At 39.5% G+C, this 26,457-nt stretch overlaps 1 protein-coding gene across 2 annotated transcripts; it reads right to left on the reverse strand.

Annotated features, from left to right (window-relative positions):
• Positions 1 to 7,068: 7,068 nt before the first annotated feature.
• On the reverse strand, positions 7,069 to 26,456 carry lrrc19 (leucine rich repeat containing 19). 2 transcript variants are annotated; one of them, XM_031900156.1, is made up of 6 exons: positions 26,311 to 26,398; positions 24,804 to 24,925; positions 23,276 to 23,349; positions 13,544 to 14,024; positions 10,868 to 10,978; positions 7,069 to 7,677 (listed from the first exon to the last, which is right to left on the reverse strand). In XM_031900156.1, exons 2-6 carry the CDS (start codon positions 24,805 to 24,807, stop codon positions 7,361 to 7,363), a joined length of 987 nt encoding a protein of 328 aa, XP_031756016.1. In that variant the 5' UTR covers positions 24,808 to 24,925; positions 26,311 to 26,398; the 3' UTR covers positions 7,069 to 7,360. The 2 variants fall into 2 exon arrangements, with proteins under 2 accessions (XP_031756016.1, NP_001039045.1); NM_001045580.1 differs by having other exon boundaries at positions 7,077 to 7,677; positions 26,370 to 26,456.
• Position 26,457: the final 1 nt, after the last annotated feature.

Consider the following 26,457-nt stretch of genomic DNA (forward strand, 5'->3'; position numbering starts at 1 on the left):
TGGTGTTTTCAGGTGTTCAAGTAAATAGGAGGCTGCAGGGGAGATTTCAGGCACTTTTCAGCTTTAAGCTCTTGCTGTGTTTGATCTTGCCTCTATGAAGGTGTTCTTGAGATGGCTGGTGGCAACCTTCATTATAACCTTCCAAAAGCCTTCCTGTAGTGTTATAATCCCCTTACAGGAAACCTACAAACTTGAGTAATCAGGTGGGCTAAGTAGCTACCTTAAAACTGTGCTCATAAAAAACTCTAAGGGTAATGTCCCACAGGGAGATAAGTCGCCCGTGTTAAATCTCCCGGTAACACGAGCAACTAATCTCCCCGAAAAGCCTTTCCACACGCAATAATTGGAATAGGTGGAAAGGCCCACGCATTGCTTTAGTTTTCTGAAGTTGCACAAAGTTGGAAACTTTACATGACTTTGGAAAGCCAAAGCAGAGGCGACTTCAGGAAACCCAAGTGACGTGTATGCCATCCCACTGGCGATTAACATTCTTGCCAGTGGGATGGCATGTCAAGGAGATTACATCTTCGCTACCGCGGGCGGCTAATCTCCACATGTGCCACTGCCCTAAGGGCAATGACACACAAGAAGATTAAAAGCATTCAACAAATCTACTCTATTGTGGGCCAGTAATCGCCTCCAAATGCCTTCCAACTGGTGATAATGTAATATGCATTGCCCAAAGTCTCCTTGTTATGCAACTTTCGGCGACTTCGGAAAGCTACACATATGTTTTCCCACTAGTTTACATTGGGAAAGCATTTGGAAGAGATTAGTCACCCGCAATAGTGGAGATTTTTCACGCGTGGCTAATTTCTTTGTGTGTCATTGCCATTATTTCTACACACACCAAGGATGAAAATAAATGGGCACAGCAGGTTCACAGTGTAGTATACTACCATTATCTCTGTCCAACTTCCACACCAAAATAAACAGAAGGTTCTCATTTGGTGTGTGTTTTTGCAGGCAGTGGTTGTAATCATGGGATAAGTGGGAAGAGTTTGCTGTGTTTATCATGTACGGATAGTGAAGTCCCCATTATTGTACTTATATCTGTACTCCAAATCTAGCGTAGGGTTAGGATTAAATAACAAAGGACCTCATAAAAAATTGTTGCAGTGTCAGTAAATGGGTGGGTAGAGTAGACCAGCACCATGATAACGCAGCTCTCTACTCTCTCTCAAGTTCAGATGGGTAGTATTTACCATAGAGGAACATGATTATTCATACTTTAACAGTTAAATACAAAATGACTGAGAAGATGTACAAAGTGCCTCTGCTCTAATAATAACAATAGTTTGATATTGATAAAAATAGCCTCTACAAAAAAACAGCAAGAGCAGTTTTCCATGACAAGGTCCTGAATGTTACTACCTACTTATTTGTCATTTTTCTACACAGTGTACCAGTCTATATTGGAATGAGATATTACATTTTCAAAGGGCAAACTTTAAAAAAGGTTTATAAATAATTGAAAATACTGATACGCATAAGCTGTTTAAAACAGAACAGTTTTAATACATAAGGCTAATGACACACATAGGGCATATTCATATTAAATGATCCTCAAAAATGATCCACAATAATTTGTGGAAAGGCCTATCTGTATATGATATGAAATTCCTTCCTACTGTGCCTAAAATGTATGTAGCAACAATGATGAATTATTATATAGCTGAAGACAATTGGCATACACCCAGAATGACTGACAGGGGCAAACATAAAATTCAGCCTTCAGCGCAGATCACTTTCTATGTACTCTAATTTTATTCTTATTTTAAGGTTTATGATTGTGACAGATATTCAGCAATTATGGTATGAATGGATTTGGGCACTGTGAGAGCACAAAAGTAATTCAGTCATATAAATGGCTTGTCCAATTTGATGGGTTTTGTTCTGACAGGAAGCAATGTGGAAAGCTGTGCATTTTCCAAAGGAAGATGATTATATTTGTAGGGGGAGAATTTCAGGCGTCTGAGATGCAGTAATTTAAATATTAAATTTATATATTTTTTATTCTACACTGAAGATGATAATTTAATGAGATGCTAATATATATTACATATTTTAAATAATGTTTAGTAAAAAAAATAAATTTTGTGATTGTCCTGTTGGTTTAGAGTCTTCATTTCTTCCTGTGTTGTCATTGTCAGTGACAGTATTCATCATTTTTATGCTTGAGAAAAAATATTAAATGTAATAAATGCAAGAGCCAGATTCCCCAAACATGGGAAAGATATCATTGCAGACCAAACAATAGGGCTGATTCACTAAAGTGTGTTAATTTTTATCGCACGCTTTTTTGCGTTAAAATTGACACGGAAATTAACCCGCGATTCGCTACAGTATTACTGCATGCGTTAAGTCGCGTATCGCATGCGTTAATTTATGCGCAACCACATGCGTTAATTTTACCGCATTGCGTTAATTATTGTGCAGAAATAATACAAACGCATGATTCACAAACACTTAGGGGTATATTTATCTTGCTGTGTAAAAAGTGGAGTGAAGCATTACTGATAGTGATGTTTCCCAGGGCACCCAATCAGCAATTAGATTTCAACAGTTAGAAAATCAAAGCAAAGCATCTGATTGGCTGCTATGAGCACCATCACCGGTGATGTTTTACTCCACTTTTTACACAGCATGATAAATATACCCCATAGACGCGCTAAATATCGCATTAGTCTATGCGAAAATTAACACCTACTTGAGGCAGGCGGTATTTATAGAAAAGTACAGTTAATGAGCTTTTGGCAATAAAATATGGACTTTGCAGTGTTATTTATTCAAGTCTGTGTTGGCCCTAGAGTTATGCATCCGCCAGTTTGCAAGGAAATGGTCATTTTCATAAAAGTAGTTTTACGAAAGTAATGTCATGTATGGCAAACATGGCGTGTTTTTTCGCACGCGGCAAATATTTGTACGCAGTGCGTTGATTAGCGCACGTTCCGTCAAATACCGCACGAAAATACTCTTTGTGACTAAAATAACGCAAGCAGTATCGCGCGTAAATTAACGCAAGTATGCTTTTAGTGAATCATGCGTTAAGACGCGAAAAATTAGACGCAATAAAAATTTTAACGCATGCTATAAATAGCGCTCGTTTTAACACACTTTAGTGAATCAGCCCTAATATCTCTTATGATTAATCCAGGAAAAAAAATAAATACCAACACTGTATCTTCTGCTACATGAGAAATAGTACAACTGTACACAAATGTTTCTGGGTGAGCCATACCCCTTTAACAGTATATCATTTACAATGTATAGCAAAAAGGTATCTGGACAAAGTTTCTAAAATTGCATTCCTCAGTTAAAACACTTAAGGTGGCCATACACGCACCGATATTATCGTACGAAACCTCGTTTCGTACGATAATCGGTGCGTGTATGGCATGTCAGCGAGCCGACCGATATCGCAGGAAGCTGCTGATATCGGTCGACTCGCCGATCGGCCAGGTTAGAAAATTTTGATCGGGCGCCATAGAAGGCGCCTGACCAAAATTCTCCCTTCAGAGCTGAATCGGCAGAAGGAGGTAGAAATCCTATTGTTTCTACCTCCTTACCTGCCGATTCAGCCCTGAATGGTGTGTGGCGGATCTGACGATGTTTCGTGCGACCGACGGTCGTACGAAACATCGTGAGATCGCCACGTGTATGGGCAGCTTTAGGCTGCCTGTACAAGAACCAGTAATTTAATTTAGTACAATTATTGGTACCTGTATGGTGTCCATTAGCTGACCAATATCCGTGTACTATGGTCAGTTCCAGAACTGGTCAGGCTAGAAATTTAATCTGCTGATATGCCATGCAGCTAGTTCAGATGAATGGTCCCTTGTATGCTCTCCTTCCATTTGGCCCATAGGACGATAGAGAAGGTACCTGGTTGGCCCGTGTATGACTGCCTTTATTGCTGAGTTTCAGTCTCTGTGACAAAAACATCAGTACAAGAACTGTGTGTAGCATTTGGTTTTTTTATACACAATCCTAATGCCAACACACATCAGATGGATACGTGTCAGTAGCACCTGCTTATACAACTTGCTAGTGGAATACCTCCATGTCCAGGCTGGCAGCAATTCCATGTTCCCTTGCATCAATATGTGTGAATTGTGGCTAACATTTGCAGAGGCAGCATTACTTCCAGCATGCCAATGTTAATAATAACATTAGCGTGTGATTTGCTTAGCACAAGTCAGTAGCACCTGTTGATATCACATTCTAATGGGACCCTGGAAATACTGCACATCCAGGCTGGCGGTCAATCCAGGTTCCCTTGCATTGATTCATGCACATGCATGTAGCTCATCAGAGCAGGCCTGCCAGGCACCTTGGCGTTCCCTACAATTATGTGCAAGTGCAGGGAGCATGTATGGGCTCAAGTAACTTTAAGTAATGGTGTTATTGCGTGTGCATTTTTATGTAATTTTTTTCTTTTGGCACTTGCACTCATAAATGAGCATTGTGATATTTAATACATTGTACTTTCGCGCCTTATGTTCCCAAACTGTGGGGTTCAAAGCAGCGCATGGGGGCCCAGTCTGAATGAAAGGTTAAGATTTTACAGTGAATAGTTCCCTGGATACCCTGGAGCTAGGGTGATTTTTTTCAACAATGTCATAATTTTCTAACTTTATAATGAGTGATATAGCTGAACACATGTCAAAAAGAATGCATTATATTGTGTAATATAGAGTCTTGACTAGCGAAGATCTGATTTCTGCTATACTGTTAGTCAGAACCAGCAGTGCAGAAGGGAAGCAGCAAATGCTGGTTTTAAATGCCCCTTGATACTGCCATACTGGACTATGAGCATCAGCTCTTACTACTGATTGTACTTTAAACCTTCCCTTATTTTAGGTGACAATGTCAACTGGAAAAAGAAAATAAAGTATTTTTAGCTAGTGCAACTGTGCAAAACATCCCATCTGTCCTCCCAAAACAACACACTTATTGTTTGCCATGTCTGTGAGGTAGGTCTTGTATGCAAAATGCAAATGTTCTGCAGGGTGTGAAACAGCTTTTAAGAACAGTTAATGACTGTTCTTGTATTTTGTATTTTCACCTGTGATGGGATTTCTACTGCTAGAAATTCTTAAATGGCTGAATACAGGAATAATGCTTCATTGTTCAGAAGTTTTTTGAATTTCCTCAGCTTTGAAAATCCTGTTTTGGTTTGATCTGAGTGGAAACATGCTGATATTGCAATGGTAGCAATATGATCTCTCTGAACAGAGAAAAAAAGCTAGCCTGTAGGTAGTATGCAGTCCTCCAGGGCAGTTTATGGCCCCTAAGATGGCCTGTGAGCTCCATATATTTATTTGAACACTTAGGGGCAGATTTATCAAAACACGAGTTCGAATCCCGAATGGGAAAATTTCTGAAGATCGCAAATATCCCGAAAATGCTTCCGAAAAAATCGTATTAGTCACGATAATATCGTATTGGCGATCCGAAAGTCACGGAATTTTCGTACCGAACCATTGCAAACAGCGGCAGAGCCATTCCGAATTTTTCGCACAGGCGCTCGAAAAAATTGCGCGAGCGCAAAAAAATCGGCGAGAATACGCTCGGAGCGTTCGGGTCTTGGTAAATCTCCCCCTTAGTATGTTGGACAGGTCTGAATTTGGATTTAAAATAGGCCCTGGTATTTCCAGTACACAAAGGCCAAAACAGCCCCAAATGTGGACAGCACTGTATTTGCTTGGTGTGTTTTACAGTGTGTGAATAGTAGGTTATGAGAGGCTTCTTTTTCTGCAAAACTGGGATCAATAAAGGTAGAAATTAAATTGGATTTTCTAGTAACTGCCACAATTACTTTAAATGATGGGGGAATGTTATGCATCTCCTCATTATAGTTTATAAATAAAGTTATACATACATAGTTAGTGGGTACCAAAGACAGCACAGCATGTGCAGGTAAGATATAATTGTGGTGATTCTCATCAACTGTAACACAATGTGATCAATGACTTTTAAGAGGAAATCTTTTGTTATTTGTTGCTGCCCAAAATTCAAATGATTAGGCTTTGGAATCTAGCCCAGTTCTTTCCAGCTCTATCCCCAATACACAGCGATATGGTTAAATGGCATTGTATAGATATGCCAATCCACACTCACCAGCACACCCTGGCCTTTCCACTCTGTTCCACCTGGTGCACAGAACTTTTAGAGACGTCGGTACTCTCCACCACGATCCAAAATTGCACAAAATCCCGGCACAACAGGATTTGTTTTAGCGGGATAAACCCTGCTGATTTTAATAGTAGCAAACCATGTAACGTTTCGGGGGCACGCCCCTTCGTCAGACATGTCTGACGAAGGGGCGTGCCCCCGAAACGTTACATGGTTTGCTACTATTAAAATCAGCAGGGTTTATCCCGCTAAAACAAATCCTGTTGTGCCGGGATTTTGTGCAATTTTGGATTGTATAGATATGCCCAATATTTTGGCACCCCCCAGTGATTGTAACTTTTCTGCACCCTTTAAATGTTGAATAATAACAACATACAAAAAAATATATGCCAGACGCACAGATCCCTGTTCCTTAGCACATAAACACCATTGTATAGATCATCCCCCATTTTTGTGCCAGTTGCAGATTAAAAAAAAAACATATATATATTTAAAATATTTTACGGCTTTTGCTAAACCATATTTAATGTAGTAAGGAGAAAAGTTTCTTTTTCTACATATTCCTACACATTTGTATATAATGGTAATAATTATTACAAAGAGCTCTTGGGCCATGAAGTGATCACCATGCAGCAGAACAGCTCTGATTTCTCTAGGCACTTCTAAGTAATACCACTGTAAAATTAACTTCTCCATATTAATTCTGCCTGAGACCGCTGGCTGGAAAGATGTAGGGTGAATTCAATATGCATAATTTATTGTATCTCCTTTAACTGATCTTTAACTCTATCTTTTAAGAACATTAGAACTCACTTATTCCTTTTTTTATTTGCTAGTGAATGCAAGCAGATAGAGGACAATAAGAAACCAGGCTCCCTCACCTTGTTTGTTTAAAGAACAAGAATTATACATTAATTAGGATAAAAAAAATAGGGAAAACACATTAAGCCATTTATTGAACTGGGTGTTTAGTCAAAGAAATTTTTAAAAAAATTGGAAAATTTATCGCCATCTTATCACAGTCAAAATAAACTTAGGCACCGGTCCAGAAGTAGTAACATGATCAATATTTACATATATAATGGTGGGTGTATGTATTCATAAAATTTCGGTCTACACACATATAGTTACATCTCTTTCTTTTCCTCAGCCCTTGACCTATAGTGTAAGGAGTGTGTATTATATTTATTGTATGCTTTGAACCCTCTATTTTAGTTGCATATTAGATATCATAAATCCTCTCAATATTGTCATCTTCCTCCTCGTGATGATCTTCTGGCTGGATGTAATTGTCCTCTATAAATCCATCTTCATCCTCATTTGGAGGCAGTGGTACCCCTGGAAGTTCTGTTTGTGACTGATTAATCCAGTCATTTTCTGGCAAAGGACGATGGCGGTAGCTGCGGAGGTAACGATGGAATACATTGCACTTGGCAGCCAGCGCAATGATAAGGGACAAGCAGATAGCAATTACAATAAATCCAACTAGGTAGGGCCAGCTTCTGCCATTTGACTTTGCTGTGTCAGGTGCAGGAGAAGCTGGTAAAATAAAAGTCAAATGTTTATCAGTCAATTGTTACATACAGAAGAAAAAACTGAAAATGAATCTAAAAAATCTGACCAGCAAGCTGCAACTGACTTTTTACCATAAAAGCACCTGAGGGCCGACCCTTTAAGACAGTGATCCCCAACCAGTAGTGACTTGTGAGTAACATGTTGCGCATCACCCCCTTTGATGTTGCTCCCAGTGGCTTCAAAGTAAGTGCTTATTTTTACATTTCTGTCTTGGAGGTGAGTTTTGGAAGTATAGAAACACTACTCCTAGCAAAGACTCCTGCAGGCCAGCAGTCCACATGGAACTACCAACTAGCCAATCACAGATCATGTGAATCAACAGATCATGTGAATAATCAGAAGCACCTTAAGAGAATCCAAACTAGAAGGCCTGCACTAACTGTATTTATTGTAAATGTTTGCAAATTAATGAAGCCCAGCAACTTGCATTTATTAGATGCGCACACAGTTTTTTAAAGGTTAACCTTAGGGTTAAGGTAGGTCAGATGTAGCAAAAAGCTGAAAAACATAACAATGCTATTAGGAAGGCTACAAACATTCATATAATGCACACAAAATGGTAATTCTGTTATGTCACACAAAGCCTCTGGCATTTGTTTAGATTACTATCATTACAATCTTATGGTATGATTCATGCTGCACTGTTTAACAAGATTTAATTACCATATATACTCGAGTATAAGCCGAGTTTTTCAGCACTAAAAATGTGCTGAAAAAGTAACCTTCGGCTTATACTCGAGTATATTTGTCCGTGCATACCTGCCGTTGCGCGCACTCTGGCTGACTCTGGCTCATTGAATGCGCTCGTTGCGCGCACCCCCCCATCCCCCCGTGGACGGACGTGTGTCTGTGCGTACCTGCGCACGTGCACGCACGTACTTAACTCACGTCCGTCCTCGGGGGGAGGTGTGCGCAAAGAGCGCGTTCAACTAGCCAGCCAGAGTGCACGCAACGGCAGGTATGCACGGACACATGTAGACATGAGGAGGGAGGGAGGTATGCACGCAAATGGAGGGAGGGAGGTATGCATGCAAGTGGAGGGAGGGAGGTGTGAACGGACACAGGTGGAGGGAGGGAGGGAGGTATGAATGGACACAGGTGGAGGGAGGGAGGTATGAACGGACACAGGTGGAGGGAGGGAGGTATGCACGCAAGTGGAGGGAGAGAGGTATGCATGCAAGTGGAGGGAGGGAGGGAGAAATGCACGCAAGTGGAGGGAGGTGTGAACGGACACAGGTAGAGGGCGGGAGGTATGAACGGACACAGGTGGAGGGAGGGAGGTATGAACGGACACAGGTGGAGGGAGGGAGGTATGCACGCAAGTGAAGGGAGGGAGAGAGGTATGCACGCAAGTGGAGGGAGGGAGGTATGCACGCAAGTGGAGGGAGGTATGCACGCAAGTGGAGGGAGGTGTGAACGGACACAGGTGGAGGGAGGGAGGTATGAACGGACACAGGTGGAGGGAGGGAGGTATGAACGGACACAGATGGAGGGAGGGAGGTATGAACGGACACAGGTGGAGGGAGGTATGAACAGACACAGGTGGAGGGAGGTATGAACGGACACAGGTGGAGGGCGGGAGGTATGAACGGACACAGGTGGAGGGCGGGAGGTATGAACGGACACAGGTGGAGGGAGGGAGGTATGAACGGACACAGGTGGAGGGAGGGAGGGAGGTATGAACGGACACAAGTGGAGGAAGGGAGGTACGTGTGCACGGACACAGGTGGAGGAAGGGAGGGTGGGTGTGCGCAACAAATGCATTACATCTATCTGTACAACGAGCCAGATTAAGTAATTGGTACAATAACTTGTTATTTACAAAAATTTAATTTGTAGTAAGTCCAGCATCAAGAATTATTTTGCCCTTGTAACTACTATTGTAGGACGGTGGTGGGACTTGTACACTGGGGTCCAAGTACTTGATGAGTAGTATGGCAGCTTCCTTAGCCTTCCCAAACTTGCTTTTATCTGCTGCTGTAGCATTTTTCTTTACCTAAAGTTATCTATTTATTTATTTGTTATTTATTTGATTATTGAAACTTAGCAGTAGTGGTTGCATTTCCCACCCTAGGCTTATACTCGAGTCAATAAGTTTTTCCAGTTTTCTTAGGTAAAATTAGGTACCTCAGCTTATATTCGGATCGGCTCATACTCAAGTATATACGGTAGTTTAAGGCAAGTATACGGAGTGGAGATGGGCCTGAAAATCATATTCCTTTTTGTTTTTTGGGCCAACCTGCTCCATGGCGCTGCACTCAGGCTGATGCTGTGCCTGTTAGTGCAGCTAAACAACAAATCTGTATTTGAGCGCATCCACTTCTGCTTTTGGATGCAGGTGGAGAGAAGTGGGTCATATACCTAGGGGCATTTATCAAAGTACGATTGAGTCCAAATACAAAAAATTCGTATTGGTATTGGACTTTTTCGTACTTTGCGCAACTTTTTCGTATTTTGCAACAAAATTTGTGCGACAAAATCGTATTGTTGTGCCAAGTATGAAAGTTTTGGATTCATTCAAGCTTCGGTATCGTGACTTTCCTTGGGCCAGGTTGGAGCTGCAGAGTGCCATTGAGCCCTATGGGAGGCTTCCAAAATCATGCACAGAATGATCAAAGCCAGAAAGGTTTTCCTGCCATTTACGATTGTGCGATACGAAAATTTCGTGACTTTTGGATCACCAATATCGTGACTATTCCAATTTTTTCATAAGCATTTTCGTGACATTTGCGATCATCAGAAATTATCATATCTAATCCGAATTTTTCCCATTTCGGGATTCAAACTCGTACTTTGATGAATGTGCCCCCTAGTGTGCCCTTGCCCTTTCAGAATGAGAACACTCGCTGGTTTAAAGCCTTGTAGCCATAAATTGCAGGAAGTTAATAAATAAATATATTACCTGGGCTTAAATTTCTTGTGCTGCTCTAGCCAGAAGCCCTGTTCAGTAAAACCTAAATATTCCCACATTGTCCTACATCAATGCATACACACACACACACCTATACACACAGATCCTTCATACACGTTGCATCTTTAACAGAGGTACACCTTTTAATTCAATGTTACACTGCTTTCAGATTATGGTTCTGGCAAATTCAGATCAATGCAATTTTTTTTTGACTTCTAAATTATTTAAATACACACGACTTACTGAGGTTCAATGATGTATTATTGGTAACCTCACGGGCAAAGCGGATGTTAGCTCTAGGTCCAGATAACATTTTTTCCTCATTCAGATGCCTTGGACAGGAACAAAAAAGGCCTACAGGAGAATAATAAACATATGACATATGCTCTGGATTACCCTTCTTCATTTAACAAGCCCAAACCTTTACTGATAAACTTTCCTAGGGGTTCAAGGGATAGGTGAGATTTTGACAACTTTTTTTAAACCTAAGGGCCTCAAAGGCTTTCTGTGTTCTTCATGGCCCTCAGAAGTTAAATTATCAAGAAGTGAACTTGATATCTGTTTTTAACTTAATTGCTATGTAACTGGTGTTTTAATGTTTAATAAAAGCTACAATTTTTTTCCCCTTTTTTTAAAACCTTGTTGTGAGTTGTGTTTTTTTCTACATTACGTATCATACTTTACTTTCAATTTCACTTACGATGTACTGAAGTTCTGAACTTGTTACAGAGCATTTAATGAAATGCTATTAACTTTGAATATAAAGATGTTACAATTCCCATCATCATAGGCAGATTTTCAATAAGGCTAGGGGAGGCTAAGCCTCCCCAAACCTGCTTGGCACCTTAAAAAAACAAAACAAAAAAACCTCACTCCGTTTCTGCACTGTCCTGCAACTTTTCTGTTCCTGCAAGCTCCGGTTCTGCTGTGCTCCGACTGAATCTTTCTTCTTGTGGATTCTCCAATCAGAGCACAGCTTTCTTGACAGACTGTAAAATTGACCAGTCAAAGCACAGATGCAGACAGGGATCGGGAGATTTTGCAAACTGAAGGCAGTGCAGAAATGAAGACTGAAAAGAAGAATCTGCAGCTGTAACTTTACCTGAGAACCAACTCTCAACTTTTGCTGCAGATTTCATCCCACTCCCACAAGTATTTATACAGTTCTAAAGGCTGAATCACTAGTTGAAATTAAATTGTTTTTTTGCCTGACCTGACATTTATAATATCCCTATCCTCTACCCTAACATATGAATGGTAAGTTAACTCTTTACCCTGAAAAAGCTCATTGTTCTTTTATATATTTGTTGTTTTTTGCTCTTACTATTGTTTTTTACTTTTGTCATTGTTTGTTCATTTCTAGTTACAGTGGGACCAATGCTGTGTATCAGTGCCAGTGTTATAGTGCCAGGGCCTGAATATCTGCCATCAGTACCCACTGCCTTTCACTGTATATAATGTGTTGGTTTTGTCAATACAGACTGCATCTCACTGTATATCATGTGCTGGTTTTGTAAATACAGACTGTGTCTCACTGTATATAATGTGCTGGTTTTGTAAATACAGACTGCGTCTCACTGTATATAATGTGCTGGTTTTGTAAATACAGACTGCGTCTCACTGTATATAATGTGCTGGTTTTGTAAATACAGACTGCGTCTCACTGTATATAATGTGCTGGTTTTGTAAATACAGACTGCGTCTCACTGTATATAATGTGCCTGGGATGTCAGTACCCACTGCCTCTCTCTCTATAAAACTAACTTAAACACATCTAAAGGGGAGGTTCACTTTTAAGTTAACTTTTAGTATGTTATAGAATGGCGTATTCCTAGCAACTTTGCAATTGGTCTTCCCAATTAATTTTTTTATAGTTCTTGAATAATTTGACTTTCTCTTCTGCCTCTTTCCAGCTTTCAAATCGGGGTCACTGACCCCAGCAACCAAAAAGTATTGCTCTGCGAGGCTACAATTTCATTATTATTGTAATTTTCTATTACTTATTTTTCCATGCAGGCCCCTTAACTATTCATATTGCCATCTCTTCTTTAAACCACTACCTGGTTGCTAGGATAAATAAGACCCTAGCAACCAGATTGCTGCTGAAATACCAAATGGAAAGCTGTTGGACAAAAAGCTAAATAACTGAAAAACCATTAAAAAGAAAAGAGGAACAACTGCAAATTGTCTCAAAATATCAATGTCTACCTTATATTAAAAGTGAATTTAAAGGTGACCTACCCCTTTAAGCTAACTGATCCCAAACACAAATGGATGGAGAACCCCTCACAGAAGTGCATGTATGAATACGTTTACATCCTAAGCATTTGGGGGTAAAAAAGCCCTCCCACCCGCACTTTTGCGCAATATCCCTGGAAGTCAGTGGGAATAGCAAGAGGTTGTTGGGAGGTTCATTTTTTACACCAGCAGCGAATCCACTAAGTCTCACATTAGCTGTAGGTCAGTCTCTGTATGGCCCATCTTTAGCCTCCCCAAACAAAAAAGTCACCCTCCGCCTATTCCCATCATGTTATAACTCTGTTGAAGCATGATGGGATTTGAAATAATAATTTCACTCCATTGACTCCATTATAATCAAATAATTCTAATATTTAAATATGATTTCCTTTTTCTCTGTAATAATTAATTAAGCTAAAATTAATCATTATTGGAGGCAAAACAATCCTATTGTGTTTATTAAATGTTTAAATATTTTTAAATTATTTTTTAGTGGACTTAAGGTATGGAGATCCAAATTTTGGAAAGCTCCTTTATCCCAGGTCCCAAGCATTCTGGATAACAGGTCCCATATCTGTACCAATACATTTAACAGAAAATTAAGCAAATATTATCCCAATTAATATATATTAATATATGATTTCTAATTAAATTACCAGCCTTAATTTTTCCCATTCTCACCATACTGATCAGGATCTTGATGAGTTTTCTCTGATGTGCACTCACAAAACCCATTGTCTGTCAGCAACTGGGAAAGCCAATGTCTTTTGCTTTGCTGAAATCCATGTGATATAAGCAAAGTTCCTCTCATGTCTAGAAGGGTCAGTATAGGAAGGTCTGCCAGACTGAATGTTCTGAAGCTGTTGTTGCTAAGTATTAGTGTTTTAAGACTGCTGAGTCCCTTAAAGACATGGGGATCTAGACTAACAATGCTGCTGCTGCTCATATCCAAAATTTGAAGATGAGGTAAATTTTGAAATGCCCCTGATGGAAGAACTTTAAGTGGGTTATGGGAGAGATTCAAGAAACGAAGCTCGGAAAGACTTTTTGGAAGAGACTGAGAGACATGGATGGAGTTATTGGAGAGGTCCAAATATTGGATGCCCTCAGGGAGTGAAGTAGGGATTTGCTGGAGTCCTTTGTTACGACAGTCTATTTTGTCCTGTAACAATACAAAAAATGATATATCCATCAATCAAGAACCAAGATACTTACATCATGGTGGCATAGCAACATGCCACTTACATGGACACAGTGTACTGTTTATAACATTATATGGATAGTGAATGTTCCACGTCCTAAATTGCAATCCATTATTGCAATCATCAGGGTCGGACTGGGGGGTGCAGGGCCAACGGGGGTACCACCCCATGGGCCCCGCACTCCCCCAGATGCCGCCGCCGGCCACATCCCCCGCAACCCCCCCAGGGGCCCTTGCCCGACATCCTCCCCTGAACACGTATAAGTGAAGTGTGTCAGGGGAGGACATCAGAGGCCAGGGGAGTGGTAACAGGGATGAGGTCTGACCCTGGTAATCATTACTCTATCTAAAGAATTAAATATTGCTGCCATAGTAATTTCTACGATGTAAATTCTTCTCTAAAAGTGAATTGTTCCTAAAATGTATTATTATTTTGAGTGGCTCTTGTTGTCAAAACAGGGTTTATGTAGTTTAACCTTTTTAGTGCCACAGGACGTAGAATCTACGTCCTGTGTATCAAAGGACCAAAGTGCCACAGAACGTAGATTCTACGTCCTGCTGCACTTCCGGTTTTGGGAGCGGAGGAATGGCTTTTCAAGCCATTCCTTCGCTCCCCACTCGTTCCCCAGCCTCCAGACAATAGTCAGAGGTGGGGAACGAGTGGCCCCTGGGTAGCGATTGCCCAGGGGCCACATACAACTCACCTGCCATCCACGTGGCTTTGCCGGCAGCTCCTCTCCCTTCTGCAGCTTCCCCCTCTGGCCCCCCTGCTTCCTGACACGCCCCCGCACATGAGCTGATGCTGTTGCTGGGCCAGATCGTGTTTCTCCTGCAGATCCTCACCTAGACCCCAAGTAAGTGGCAAATACACACACAAACACACAATCACACATTTATTACACTAATACACACTTATACTCACACTTATACACACACACATGCATTTTTGGGAGGTTTTCAAACATTTATCACTTACAGCACTTAGAGAAAACTCACACTTGGTTGCACACTCGCACACATGCACACAAAACACATTTTACACACATGTACACACACACTTACACACTTATGTAATTTTGTAATTATTTTTTTTTTTCTAATCGCATCGTTTTTATTCTTGCCTGAAAAAAATGTTTTATTGCCATTGCGGATAGTGTATTCGCTAACCGCACTGCGCAATACCTTTTGTGTATTATTTTGGTGTTTCTACTACATTTTCTGTGATTTTGGTGGATTTTTGGGTATTTTACTGCATGTTTAGCCATTTTATAGCATTTTCAGTTATGCATAGTTGTTGTTCGCTTGACTTTGTCTGTAAAACTTATTTGCTCTAGCCAAAATACTCAAACTGTTATTCTGCCCGCAGATATTATTAGGCAAAAAAAAAAAAATGATTTTAGTGATTTTTTTTTTATCTTTATCCATTTTAGTGCTTTTTACATTGTTCTTTGTTACTTGTCTTTGCACATGGACATTTTGTCTGCTGTATTTCAATTTGGCATCCTCTGTACCCCACATAGTTTGGTAAATCTATTCATATTGGGCATCAAACTGTTCAGTAGACTAGTGGCGTTCATACTTAGAGTGTTTTATGTTGGTACGTTACTAAATGTGGGGTACATAATGGGGCAACATGCAAGCTTTGTGACGATTTTCAGAAATGTCACAAAAACCGTTCTGTTTAGCATAGCTTTGTAATTTGGTAGTTTGCAGTAGAAAGTTTTATTTACCCATTTTTGTTTTGTCAGAATGTGTACTTTCGGAAAATATATGGTTTTCTAGGGTCTCCTTACTGTTAGGTGGTCGTATGGCACATAATACACATACCGGGTGCAAAAACTGCATGAGCCGAAGCATCTTATGTGAAAATTCATATGCACTATTTTTACTTGGGTGCCCCTGTACCCCACATAGTTTGGTAAATCTATGCATATAGGGCATCAAACTGTTCAGTAGACCCCTGGCGTTCATATTTAGAATGTTTTATGTTGATACGGTACAAAATGTGGGGGTAAATAATGGGGTAAAATGCAAGCTTTGTGACAATTTTCAGAAATGTCATAAAAACCGTTCTGTTTAGCATAGCTTTGTAGTTTGGTAGTTTGTAGTAGAAAGATGTATTTACCCATTTTTGTTTTGTCAGAATGTGTACTTTCGGAAAATATATGGTTTTCTAGGGTCTCCTTACTGTTAGGTGGTCGTATGGCACATAATACACATACCGGGTGCAAAAACTGCATGAGCCGAAGCATCTTATGTGAAAATTCATATGCACTATTTTTACTTGGGTGCCCCTGTACCCCACATAGTTTGGTAAATCTATGCATATAGGGCATCAAACTGTTCAGTAGACCCCTGGCGTTCATATTTAGAATGTTTTATGTTGATACGGTACAAAATGTGGGGGTACATAATGGGGTAAAATGCAAGCTTTGTGACAATTTTCTGAAATGTCATAAAAACCGTTCTGTTTAGCATAGCTTTGTAGTTTGGTAGTTTGTAGTAGAAAGATGTATTTACCCATTTTTGTTTTGTCAGAATGTGTACTTTCGGAAAATATATGGTTTTCTAGGGTCTCCTTACTGTTAGGTGGTCGTATGGCACATAATACACATACCGGGTGCAAAAACTGCATGAGCCGAAGCATCTTATGTGAAAATTCATATGCACTATTTTTACTTGGGTGCCCCTGTACCCCACATAGTTTGGTAAATCTATGCATATAGGGCATCAAACTGTTCAGTAGACCCCTGGCGTTCATATTTAGAATGTTTTATGTTGATACGGTACAAAATGTGGGGGTAAATAATGGGGTAAAATGCAAGCTTTGTGACAATTTTCAGAAATGTCATAAAAACCGTTCTGTTTAGCATAGCTTTGTAGTTTGGTAGTTTGTAGTAGAAAGATGTATTTACCCATTTTTGTTTTGTCAGAATGTGTACTTTCGGAAAATATATGGTTTTCTAGGGTCTCCTTACTGTTAGGTGGTCGTATGGCACATAATACACATACCGGGTGCAAAAACTGCATGAGCCGAAGCATCTTATGTGAAAATTCATATGCACTATTTTTACTTGGGTGCCCCTGTACCCCACATAGTTTGGTAAATCTATGCATATAGGGCATCAAACTGTTCAGTAGACCCCTGGCGTTCATATTTAGAATGTTTTATGTTGATACGGTACAAAATGTGGGGGTAAATAATGGGGTAAAATGCAAGCTTTGTGACAATTTTCAGAAATGTCATAAAAACCGTTCTGTTTAGCATAGCTTTGTAGTTTGGTAGTTTGTAGTAGAAAGATGTATTTACCCATTTTTGTTTTGTCAGAATGTGTACTTTCGGAAAATATATGGTTTTCTAGGGTCTCCTTACTGTTAGGTGGTCGTATGGCACATAATACACATACCGGGTGCAAAAACTGCATGAGCCGAAGCATCTTATGTGAAAATTCATATGCACTATTTTTACTTGGGTGCCCCTGTACCCCACATAGTTTGGTAAATCTATGCATATAGGGCATCAAACTGTTCAGTAGACCCCTGGTGTTCATATTTAGAATGTTTCATGTTGATACGGTACAAAATGTGGGGGTACATAATGGGGTAAAATGCAAGCTTTGTGACAATTTTCAGAAATGTCAAAAAAATCGTTCTGTTTAGCATAGCTTTGTAGTTTGGTAGTTTGCAGTAGAAAGATGTATTTACCCATTTTTGTTTTGTCAGATTGTGTACTTTTGGAAAATGTATAGTTTTCTAGGGTCTCCTTACTGTTAGGGGGCCTTATGCCGCATAATGCACATGCCGGTAGCTTATATTGCAGTGTATACACTTTGTATGCACTGACGTCCTTATGGGGTCTCTAAATGCCAGATACAGTGCTGATCCTATGCACAATGGGCATCAAACTGTTCAGCGGACCCTTGGCTTTCATATTTAGGGTGTGTTTTCTTGGTACCTAATGTTATGTGGGAGATATGGTGCTTGAAATTGGAAGATTTGATGTGATTTTCAGGTATTTCACCAAAACTAGCAATTTTGGGAAAGCACTGCGACTCTGTTGTTTGGAGTAGAAAGACATGGGTACCAATTTTGAATTCGCCCGAATGTGTACTTTCCAAAAATATATGGTTTTGGGGGGTCAATGTATTTTTGTGTGTTTTTACCCCACAGAAAATGCAGTAAACGTGTTGAATTTTCAGTAGCTAAAGAGACCTCTGGGGCAATCTCTATGCACTAACTTCCTTATGGGGTCTCTAAATGCCAGATACAGTGCTGATCCTATGCACAATGGGCATCAAACTGTTCAGCGGACCCTTGGCTTTCATATTTAGGGTGTGTTTTCTTGGTACCTAATGTTATGTGGGAGATAAGGTGCTTGAAAGTGGAAGATTTGATGTGTTTTTCAGGTATTTCACCAAAACTAGCAATTTTGGGAAAGCACTACGACTCTGTAGTTTGGAGTAGAAAGACATGGGTACCAATTTTGACTTCGCCCGAATGTGTACTTTCCAAAAATATATGGTTTTGGGGGGTCAATGTATTTTTTTGTGTTTTTACCCCACAGAAAATGCAGTAAACGTGTTGAATTTTCAGTAGCTAAAGAGACCTCTGGGGCAATCTCTATGCACTGACGTCCTTATGGGGTCTCTAAATGCCAGATACAGTGCTGATCCTATGCACAATGGGCATCAAACTGTTCAGCGGACCCTTGGCTTTCATATTTTGGGTGTGTTTTCTTGGTACCTAATGTTATGTGGGAGATAAGGTGCTTGAAAGTGGAAGATTTGATGTGTTTTTCAGGTATTTCACCAAAACTAGCAATTTTGGGAAAGCACTGCGACTCTGTAGTTTGGAGTAGAAAGACATGGGTACCAATTTTGAATTCGGCCGAATGTGTACTTTCCAAAAATATATGGTTTTGGGGGGTCAATGTATTTTTTTGTGTTTTTACCCCACAGAAAATGCAGTAAACGTGTTGAATTTTCAGTAGCTAAAGAGACCTCTGGGGCAATCTCTATGCACTGACGTCCTTATGGGGTCTCTAAATGCCAGATACAGTACTGATCCTATGCACAATGGGCATCAAACTGTTCAGCGGACCCTTGGCTTTCATATTTAGGGTGTGTTCTTTTGGTACCTAATGTTATGTGGGAGATAAGGTGCTTGAAAGTGGAAGATTTGATGTGATTTTTAGGTATTTCATCAAAACTGGCAATTTTGGGAAAGAATTGCGACTCAGTAGTTTGGAGTAGAAAGACATGGGTACCAATTTTGAATTTGTCCGAATGTGTACTTTCCAAAAATATATGATTTTTGGGGGTCAATGTATTTTTTTGTGTTTTTACCCCACAGAAAATGCAGTAAATGTGTTGAATTTTCAGTAGCTAAAGAGATCTCCTGGGCAATTTGTATGTACTAACTTCCTTTTGGGGTCTCTAAATTCCAGATACATCGGGGATCCTATGCACAATGGGCATCAAACTGTTCAGTGGACCCCTGGCTTTCATATTTAGGGTGTGTTTTCTTCGTACGTAATGTTATGTGGGAGATAAGGTGCTTGAAAATGGAAGATTTGAGGTGATTTTTTAGAATTTTCATAATTTTTTATAGAAAATGCTAAATTCAGTAAAGCATTGCCGTTTGGTACTTAGGAGTTGGAAGACATAGTTACCCATTTCGGATTCGTCAGAATGTGTAGTTTTCAAAAATGTATGGTTTCCTGGGGTAAACCTAATGTTCCAGGTTTTTTGGCTTTGGAATGTAAAGTATGCCGTATTCTGCTGTAATGCTTTGAAAATTTAGTAATTTACTGCTGGGAGTTTTTGATCTATAGAAGTCAGAAATCTCAATAAAACTATACATATCAGGTATTGGCACGTTCGGGAGACATGAGGCTTTCCAAATCAGTTGAATTTTTGTCCATAAAATAAAATGTGTTTCTGGTAGAAATCCTTATATCATGAAAAATAGCATTTTTTCTTATTTTTTTTTGTATTTCAAGCTCTAAATCTTGTTCCAGAAGTGGAAATACACAAAAACTCAGGTAGATTTGGAAAGCTCAGGTTCTCCTGAAAAAAACAATATATAGTTTGCCTACCTAAACTTAACCCTGCCCCCAGTAAAAGCCCCTACATTGAGAGAGCACAGAATGTTCACAAAACGTCTGGCACTGGGGGGAACTGAAATGACGAATTCGGCTGGCACTTAAAGGGTTAAATATTAAGCATTTCATCAGTAAGAGAGAAAAAAAATATGTCAGGGCACGAGTTTCAGTGTTCTGACTTCTAAAAATGGTGGTGTTATAAGCAGAGACGAAAGAGTTTGTACAAGTCACTGGTGGGATACGTAATCAATGTTTTAAGCTAACAAGTTTATAAACAAAACTGTTTATATTTTGATAATTGGTTCTATGTACAAGGTGAAGAAGATCAGGTAAAAGAAAAGTTTGTCAGCAACAGTCTTTGACTTTGTGGGGTACTCTGAGTATCTTACTCATTTATCACAATTCAATAGATACTTAGCAATTCAGTTTTATATTTGGTTTAACAACTGCCTTTAACCAATTAACTTTTAAAACCCTTCCCTTCCTTTGTCAGACTTATGTTGACTTTACTTATCTGGTATCTTTCTCTCTCTCTCTGCTCCAAATGTTCATTTGTTGCCAGTCCTGTTCTTCCTCTTTTTCAGTTGTATTTACTTAGTTTATTAAACTCTTTATTTTAATAAAGTTCAAACCCCTTCCTTTCTGTCAGACCCTGTCTATCACAGTTAATCCAGTTATCTCTTTCTATGCATACTCTTAGGGGCAGATTCATCAAAGTACGACTTTGAATCCCAAAATGGGTAAAATTCGGATTTGATACGATAATTTCTGATGATTGGAAATGTCACGAAAATGGTCACGAAAAAATCGTTATAGTCACAATAATATCGTATTGGCGATCCGAAAGTCACGGAATTTTCGGATCCGAACTATCATAAATGGCGGGAAAACCTTTTTCCCGCCTTTGATCCTTCTGTGCATGTTTTTAGAAGCCTCCCAAAGGACTCAATGGCACTCTGCAGCTCCAACCTGGCCCAAGGAAAGTACGATTTTGTCGCATAAAATTTGTCGCAAAGTATGAAAAAGTTGTGCAAATTAACGGAAAAAAAACCGCAGAAAATACGCACAGTTCTATAAATTAGAGAAAATACGATTTTTTTGTATTCGGAAGCAATCGTACTTTGATAAATGTGCCCCTTAGTGTGACATTCCTGATCCATTCCTGTCAGTTTCTTTGCTTATATTCTTCATTCTGTGCTTTGCTATTCCTGCACTCCCTTATCACTTATCAAATCTTTCCTCAGCAATTTAAAAACTACTTTACACAGTTTTAACATCTCTTGAGGTAAGCGCATATGCTCCCAGCATCCCCAGAGCCATCTGCCCTATGTCCCATGTGCTTACCACTAAGCAAAATTCTGACTTTAGGGTAGATATAACAAAACACAAGACAGATACAAATCAGCACTAGTACAGTTAACGAAAAAACAATTTGCAATAAGTTTTGATCAGTCTACTACAAGGTAAGCAGCCCAACTGAATCATAACATAGAAATGCTTTAAAAAAAAATAAATTCAAATCACATCAGTTGCTATGGATAGCTACAGTGTGCCAATTAAACACTATTGGTATTAACTCAGTCTCTTTATCTCCATTACCAGAATGAATGTGTCTTTTAAACTGTAAATAAATGACAATTTCAAGGACTACACTTAACAATAACATTACACTAACATTTCATAATGATCTGAAGCACTTCTCCCCATGACAATACACCTCTCAACTCTTCCTAATTTTTTCATAATCTGGGCATTAGCAGTCTTGTCTTAGGAATTTCTCCTTTTATTTAACATGTGCCAATATGCGCTTTGGATGTTGCCATTGCGCATGTGCCAAGCATGTAACTTCAGATGTGCATATGTCACCCGTGCATACACAAAAATCGGGGGTTGGAGCCACGGGCGACAAGGAAGCTCCTTTAAAAGGGTTGTGAGGGTGAGAAATGAGTGTTTATGAATCCTGTCCTTGAGGAAGTGTGGTATATAACCATGTAAAACACTTTGGGCTGAACTGAACCAATCTATTTGTCTATGTGCTATACCTATGTTGGATGCTTTGTAAGTACCTAATTTCAGTGTTTTGCTCACTTAAAATCTGCTACACTATATACTTGCTTGTATATTCTATGTTCAACCTGTGGAGCACTGGAATATTTTAACATTGCTGGGGCATTTAAAGATCTGCTGCTGGACCATATGCACCATCATTTCTTTTCATTTGGCTTAATACTGATCTATATTTGATTATTAGGCTAACTCACTGGGTGTGTGGTAAAGGAGACATCATAGAAATGCCCAAGTTACTATAAATGAATTTTATTGGCACTTTTCACATATATTTATACAAACACACTATTTGTATTAACTTACTACACTATAAAGTTTTTATTTTTTGTGCGCTTCCTTGTAGTTTCACTACTTTTGTATCGTAAAATTCTCGTTATCTCTCTACATCTATTATCTCTTCACCCATTTTTAGTGAACTATGGATAGCAGTTTCTCCCCCAGCTTTGTTTCCAACCTGTGTTCTTCCCAGCTATTAAATTGAAACTCCCAATAATGAATAAAAGCCAAAGTGCAAAGGTATTATCCCTCATACACACTATATACAAAAACATGTTTCAATCACATGCCTGAAATTCACAATTATTATTTCAATTCAGAAGTAAAACTGTTCTGAACTCCAAAATTCTAAATAACACATATAAAACACAAAAATAGCTTATTTAATAATGCACTGCACAAGCATTACACACAATGCTTGTACCTGCCCTCTGTTTTTGTAAAACAGCTCATTGAGCAAGGCCAGGTTGAAAATCATATTGGGCGAGGGCTGCATTGTCACATTGATAATGTCATCTACCAACGGGCTTCCCAGGTTATGATGCAATTGTTGGCCTGGAGGCTGAACAATTAGATCAGCCTGATTTGGCCCAATGTGTAGGTGGCCTAATCATGCAATCTGCTTTATTGGCAGCCTCCCCAAATAAGGAGACCTTTATGATTATGGGCAGACAAAAAACTAAAGACAGAGAATAATGAATACATTGCATCCAAAACTGAAAAGACCATTATTTCTGTATTATTCTGTTTACATATGTACTCCTACCTGTGAGCGCTGTACACATGGGCTTGCAGTTAAAGGTGTTAAGAAAAACACCAGATACACAACTGTATTTTTACCTGGAAACAGAAACCAATATTTTTTAGACATACAATTTCCTCATTATCTACAAAGTTCCAAACATCCTTTTCCACCAGCTGAAACCAAACTTCATCTTGTTTGCATTTGCTCTTCAAATGTAGATATATAACAAAAATGTTAAACTCTGGGCATCAAGATTTATGCAAACTAAAGCTCCCATTAGTCAGTGCAAATGCGGAGGGGTCAAGACTACATAAACATGTATCTGATATTACAGTTTTCAGCAATGCTGAGAACTGTAAATCAGTGGAACAGTAAATATTCAGTTAAAGTAGTTATTTTGGTCTATGGTGCTGCAACATAAAGTGTACAAGCAACACTGAAAATAATATAACATATGTTTCCGTTCTGTGGCACTTTGGCTTTCCGAAGTCGCACAAAGTCGTGCAAAGTTGCCAAACTTTGTGCAACGTCAGAAAGCCAAAGTGATGTGTAGGCCTTTTCACCCGCATACTATTGCAACTCCTATTGTAGGCACCCCCCCCCCCCCCCCAGGGATTACACTCTCGTACAGGCCTGAGGTATGGTTTTGCCATTGACACTCGGCCTTGTTCTCAAAGGCCCCAGCAGTAACTGCTGCTGGAACCAAGCACATGTCCAGTATGATAGTACAATAGTATAGAATTTTTACTTTACTGGTTACATTGCACAGTCCTGGAGAGCTGGCCACCTTTTGCTTCAATCCTAGTGTTTGCCACAGGCAGAATGATTGTTTTGAGAGGGAATAGGTGAAAAACAATGGTATTTTGATAGCCGCAATTCCCACTATGAGCAACATGGGGGTCAAAAGACTTTGGGGCACATTTACTAATCCACGAACGTCCGAAAAGCGTCCGAATGCGTTTTTTTCCTAATGATAGGTATTTTGCGATTTTTTCGTAAATTGTCGCAAATTTTTCGTAGCCATTGCGACTTGCTCATAAATTGTCGCGACTTTTTCGTAGCCATTACGACTTGCTTGTAAATTGTTGCGACTTTTTCGTAGCCATTACTACTTGCTCGTAAATTGTAGCGACTTTTTCGTAGCCGTCGTGCCGAGTACGAAAGTTTCGGATTCATTCGAGCTTCAGTATCGTTACCTTAAGTCGCAAAGGTTTGCCCACCGTTTGCGAGCGCTCAATACGAAAAAGTCGCGACAATATACGAGCAAGTCGTAATGGCTATGAAAAAGTCGCGACAATTGACGAGCAAGTCGTAATGGCTATGAAAAAGTCGCGACAATTTATGAGCAAGTCGTAATGGCTACGAAAAAGTTGCGACAATTTACGAAAAATCACAAAATGTTCGTTTCCAATCCGATTTTTTCCCATTCGGGATTCGGATTTGTGGATTAGTAAATCAGCCCCTTAGTGTGACATATGAGGACACAAATATTTACATTCTTTTCCAAATTTTAAAAAGTAAGAATGCTTCCATCAAAGTGTGTACTCACCCATATTTTTTTAAAGCTGGGTATACAACCCCCTCTTTCTATTTAGTCAGCAGTCCTTAGATGTGCTGTTGGCAACACAGATACATCTGCATAATACTTGAATATATAATAGAAATAGCTGCCTGCAACACAGAAGTAAAAATAACAAGAATTTAGTATTGCTGTCATTACAAGTTAGCTACTATCCCTGAACATGCATTCCCCAAGTATCATGTACTGCATACAGTAATGAGCATTTTAGTCCACTTTAGGGTGCCCCTAAATGCTCTTCTATTTCCTATCCAGGCTTGGGAAATCATCTGATTTTTACTTGAAGTGTGACTTGAGTTAATAAAACAAAACTGCCCCCACACACATAAAAAATACTTTGAGAGCCTAACAGTGGTGCACCCCCCCCCCCACCCCCGTCTGCTCATTTCTTTGCAGTGCGCAGGTTAGGTAAGAGTGGGAACCATAGAGCATACCCCACAATTATCTGGGAACCCCCAGTTGTTATACCATTGGTTGATGTTGTTTGTTTCAAGCCAGGTTTTTTTTTTAACAGGGAATACATATATCATACATGCTGTTGCATGATTCATGTGCTTAGAGACACATTTGCACTTTATGCCGCGTCAAAAGTATAAAAAATTATGCAATGTAAAATCAATTGAGCAACACTGATGAGAGTTTATTTGCGTATTTACAATATGTTGCTTTTACACATATCTAGCATTTGAAAATGTTATAATTAATATTGGGGCTGTGTAAAAAATGGCAAAATGCATAAAAGCGCATGACATGAACCCACCGTGGCTGCATTTGCATTTATAAATCAATCAATTACTCAAGTGCATTGAACCACAAAAAGGCAGCAAATGGTATGTTTAACATATATGGGGTTTTCTCAATCCACACATGACTGTTTTGTGAATATTTACCATATAAAGAGCATTATATGTTAAACATACCATTTGCTGCCTTTTTGTGGTTACTAGGTGTACATTGAGTAATCGATTGATTTGTATTAATATTCTGTTTGCCCCTATGTGGGCTTGGGGAAGAGATTCTCATTTGCACTATTTTCTCTTTTTTTCTTATTTTTGCTGTTTTTGTTTTAAAGCCAGCTATTTTTGCTCCGTGTATATGCAGCCTTATGATGCTTTTAGATATTTGTGAAAGAATATTTTCACCTATTTTCCTGCAGAAGTGGAATAACTATATAAAAAGCCAACTCTGCAGTTACTAGGGGCACATGAGATAAAGGGGGCAAGTAGTGCACCGACTTATGAACAATTTTTCTATTTATGAAACATATCTCAGTCCTAATGTTGCAGTGGGCCCTGAAATGATATTGCTGCGCAGAAACTTGTCAAGTCCCTGCTACATACACAAGGCATCATGCAGGCATTGCTACAATTTCTTTCACCCAAATTTTGCCAAGGGCACGGTCACATGTGGAGGGGTAAATGCATATAGTAATATTAGCGAGAGCCCCCCCAGCCATCCTACGGCTCTGTGATTGTACCTTTCCTTACACCCTATATGGTTCGCTCCTGAGTGGCCGCCTCCTCCGCCTTCACTCACCGCTTTTAACCCTTGCCGATCCGCATCGGTGTAACATAGCCCCGAATGGTGCGCAGCTTGTTAGAATGTGCGCTTCCTCGCCCAGAGA

Source organism: Xenopus tropicalis, chromosome 4 (assembly GCF_000004195.4).
Source record: "Xenopus tropicalis strain Nigerian chromosome 4, UCB_Xtro_10.0, whole genome shotgun sequence".
NCBI lineage: Eukaryota > Metazoa > Chordata > Amphibia > Anura > Pipidae > Xenopus > Xenopus tropicalis.